Source organism: Phaseolus vulgaris, chromosome 8, assembly GCF_000499845.2.
Source record: "Phaseolus vulgaris cultivar G19833 chromosome 8, P. vulgaris v2.0, whole genome shotgun sequence".
Classification (NCBI taxonomy): Eukaryota; Viridiplantae; Streptophyta; class Magnoliopsida; order Fabales; family Fabaceae; genus Phaseolus; species Phaseolus vulgaris.
In genome coordinates this window covers 44,294,518-44,297,407 of record NC_023752.2, presented here as the reverse complement: position 1 = coordinate 44,297,407, position 2,890 = coordinate 44,294,518, and the positions used below count along the sequence as shown (strand labels likewise).

General features: G+C 45.6%; 1 protein-coding gene across 1 annotated transcript; it reads right to left on the bottom strand.

Annotated features, from left to right (window-relative positions):
* Positions 1–448: 448 nt before the first annotated feature.
* Positions 449–2,890, bottom strand: LOC137825204 (uncharacterized). The gene is made up of 3 exons (XM_068630876.1): positions 2,410–2,890; positions 1,511–1,827; positions 449–991 (listed from the first exon to the last, which is right to left on the bottom strand). The coding sequence occupies exons 1-3, from the start codon at positions 2,888–2,890 to the stop codon at positions 449–451; spliced, it is 1,341 nt and encodes a 446-aa protein (XP_068486977.1).

Sequence of the window (2,890 nt, the reverse complement as noted above, 5' to 3'; positions counted from 1 at the left end):
TCGTATTACCTGCCTATAGATGATCAACTTTACACAGAGAGTCTGCTCAGATAATTTTACCGAGAGAGGTCGTCTTACCTATTTCAAGCCAAACAATCTTAGTTATGGTCGATTGTACTTCAGAGCGCCTGAACTTGGAATCTTACCAAGAAAAAGGTCGCCTTATCTTAATCATGGATAAATAATTCGCACACAGAGCGCCTGCTCGGATAATCTCACTAGGACAAGTCGCCTTACCTAGCATAAAATCAGTTGTACACACATGGCGCCTACTTAGACAATCTTACCGAGGACGGTCGTTTTATCGTGTGCTAACAAATACAAAAATCTAATGCACCATCTTTCCAGAACAAGTTTTATTCGGTGACCTCGTTAAAAAATCCTCATAAGGGAAAAAATGCCCCCTTAAGCATTACATCATTCATAAAGAAAGCATTAACAAAATGTCTTAACTGAAATAAAATTTGAGATTCGCTTCATTCCACGTTCGAGGTATAGCTCCCCCCTCGAGGGTTTCGAGCCTGTAAACTCTGTTCCTGAGCACCTTAACTACACGGAATGGGCCAGTCCACTTTGGAGACAACTTATTCTCCAACTGATAGGGGTGAGTCTTTCGCATCACCAAGTCGGCAACCCGGAACTGACGAGGCTTCAACTTGGTCTTTTGCTTCAGCTCCACCCTTATCTTCAAAGCCTCGAAATTAATGTGAGCTTGCTTGCGCACTTCATCTAGCAAATCCAGGATCATCTTCCTTCCTTCGTTAGACTCTTCAATAATAAACTTCTGAAACCGAGGAGAGCTCTCTTGGATCTCTACTGGTATCATGGCGTCTGACCCATATACCAAACTGAAGGGCGTCTCCTTAGTTGTTGACTGAGGAGTAGTGTGATAAGCCCACAAAATTCGAGGAACTTCTTCTAACCAATTTCCCTTGGCCTTCTCCAATCTTCTCTTCAACCCTCTGAGTAAGACTCTGTTGGCAAACTCAACCTAACCATTCGTCTAAGGGTGTTCCACCGAAGCAAATATTTGTTTTATGTCGAGCTCCGAGAATAGCTTGCACAACTGCTGACTTGCGAACTGGGTTCCATTGTTAGCACCAAGTGTCTAGGGATTCCAAAATGACATATGATGTTCTTCCACACAAAATGCAGTTGTTTGTGCGACTAGCTCGACTTCGATCCACTTCGTGAAGTATTCGATGGCCACTATAAGATACTTCATCTGCTAAATCTCCAAAAGGAAAGGACCCAAGATGTCTATTCTCCAGGTATGGAAAGGCCATGGGCTATAGATCGACCGTAACTCCTCAGCTGGTGCATGATACCAATCAACATGTTTCTGACACTGCTCGCATCGTTATGCATGCTGCACGCAATTCTCCTTCATAGTCGGCCAATAATACCCAGCTCTGACGACCTTCAACGAGAGATCCCTTCCTCCGACATAACTCTCGCAAATGCCTTCGTGGAGCTCCCCCGTGATGCGGGTACAATGATCCCTACTTACACAAGTGAGGATTGAGTGGGTATAACTATGACATAACAGCTTGCCATCTACAAGGATATAATTTTCTGCATTCCTCTTAATCGTTTTAGCCTCTACAGGTTTTGCAGGGAGCAAAATATCAGCTAGGTAGCGTTGGTATGGAGTTATCCAAGTCTCCACAATGTTGACATGCAGGACCTCCAGAGACTCATCTCCCAACAAGTCATAGGTGGTTATCTTGGGCACTTTCAAGGTCTCATGTGTCAATGATCGTTGCCTCCTCCCTTGCTTCAAGCTCACACCCAAGATCTCCACGCGACTGACCTCGACTAGCCCTTCTGCAGTTGTCCTAAGCAACTTCAAGGTCTCTTGAATGACTGACCTCTACCGACCTCCCTTCCCCGAGTTTGCCAGTTTGGACAGCAAGTCTGCTCGGGAGTTTTATTCTCTTAGGACATGCACTAGCTCGAATGTGGAGAAAGCTGCTTTCAGAAGCATAACATATGTCAGGTACGAGGCTAATTGTATATCCTTAGCCTGGTACTCACCTATGACTTGCCCAATAACTAGCAACGAGTCACTCTTCACCAACAAACTTCAAGTGTCTTACTCCTTGGCTAGCAACATCCCAACTATCAAGGCTTCGTATTCAGCTTGGTTGTTCCTGGCTTTGAAGGCGAACCTTGGGGCTTGCTCAATTAACAACCTGCTCGGCCCTTCCAAAATGACCCCAACTCCACTCCTTTGTTGGTTAGATGATCCGTTCACTGAAAGGACCCACTGGAAGTCATTAGGATTAGGCTGGGGACCCTCATATGACAACTCTACCATGAAGTCAGCATACACCTGGCCCTTAGGCTCTCGGAGTTCATACTACACCTCGAACTCAGACAACTCAACTACCCAACCGACCATCCGACCTGTTATGTCTAGCTGCTGAAGGACTTTGTGGATAGGTATCTCAGTCATCACTATCACAGTAAAGCTCTGGAAGTAATGGAGGATTCGCCGAGCTGTGAATACCACCGCCAAAGAGGCCTTCTCGATGGCTTGGTACTGCGTTTCTGGCCCTTGCAGCACCTTACTCACAAAGTAGACCGACTTCTGGATCCTATCTTGCTCTTGCACAATGACCGAGCTTATTGTCCGTTCTGTGACTGCAAAATAAAGACGAATGGGAGTACCTGACAGCGGCTTACAAAGGACAGAAGGGCTTGCCAAAAACTCCTTCAACTTGATGAAGGTCTCTTCACACTCACGAGTCCACACAAATCGGTTATTCTTCTTCAAACATTGAAAATATGGATACCCCTTATCTCCACTAGCGGACAAGAATCGAGATAGGGCAGTCATATGTCCAGTTAGCTGTTGGACTTCCTTCACGCTGACAAGCCTCCCCAT

Coding starts and splice junctions, on each gene's coding strand:
- LOC137825204 (XM_068630876.1), bottom strand. CDS start 2,890: ATGGGGAGGCTTGTCAGCGTGAAGGAAGTCCAACAGCTAACTGGACAT. Junction 1,828..2,409: donor TCAGCAGCTAGACATAACAG/GTCGGATGGTCG, acceptor GGACAACTGCAG/AAGGGCTAGTCGAGGTCAGT. Junction 992..1,510: donor CCCACTCAATCCTCACTTGT/GTAAGTAGGGAT, acceptor ACGAATGGTTAG/GTTGAGTTTGCCAACAGAGT.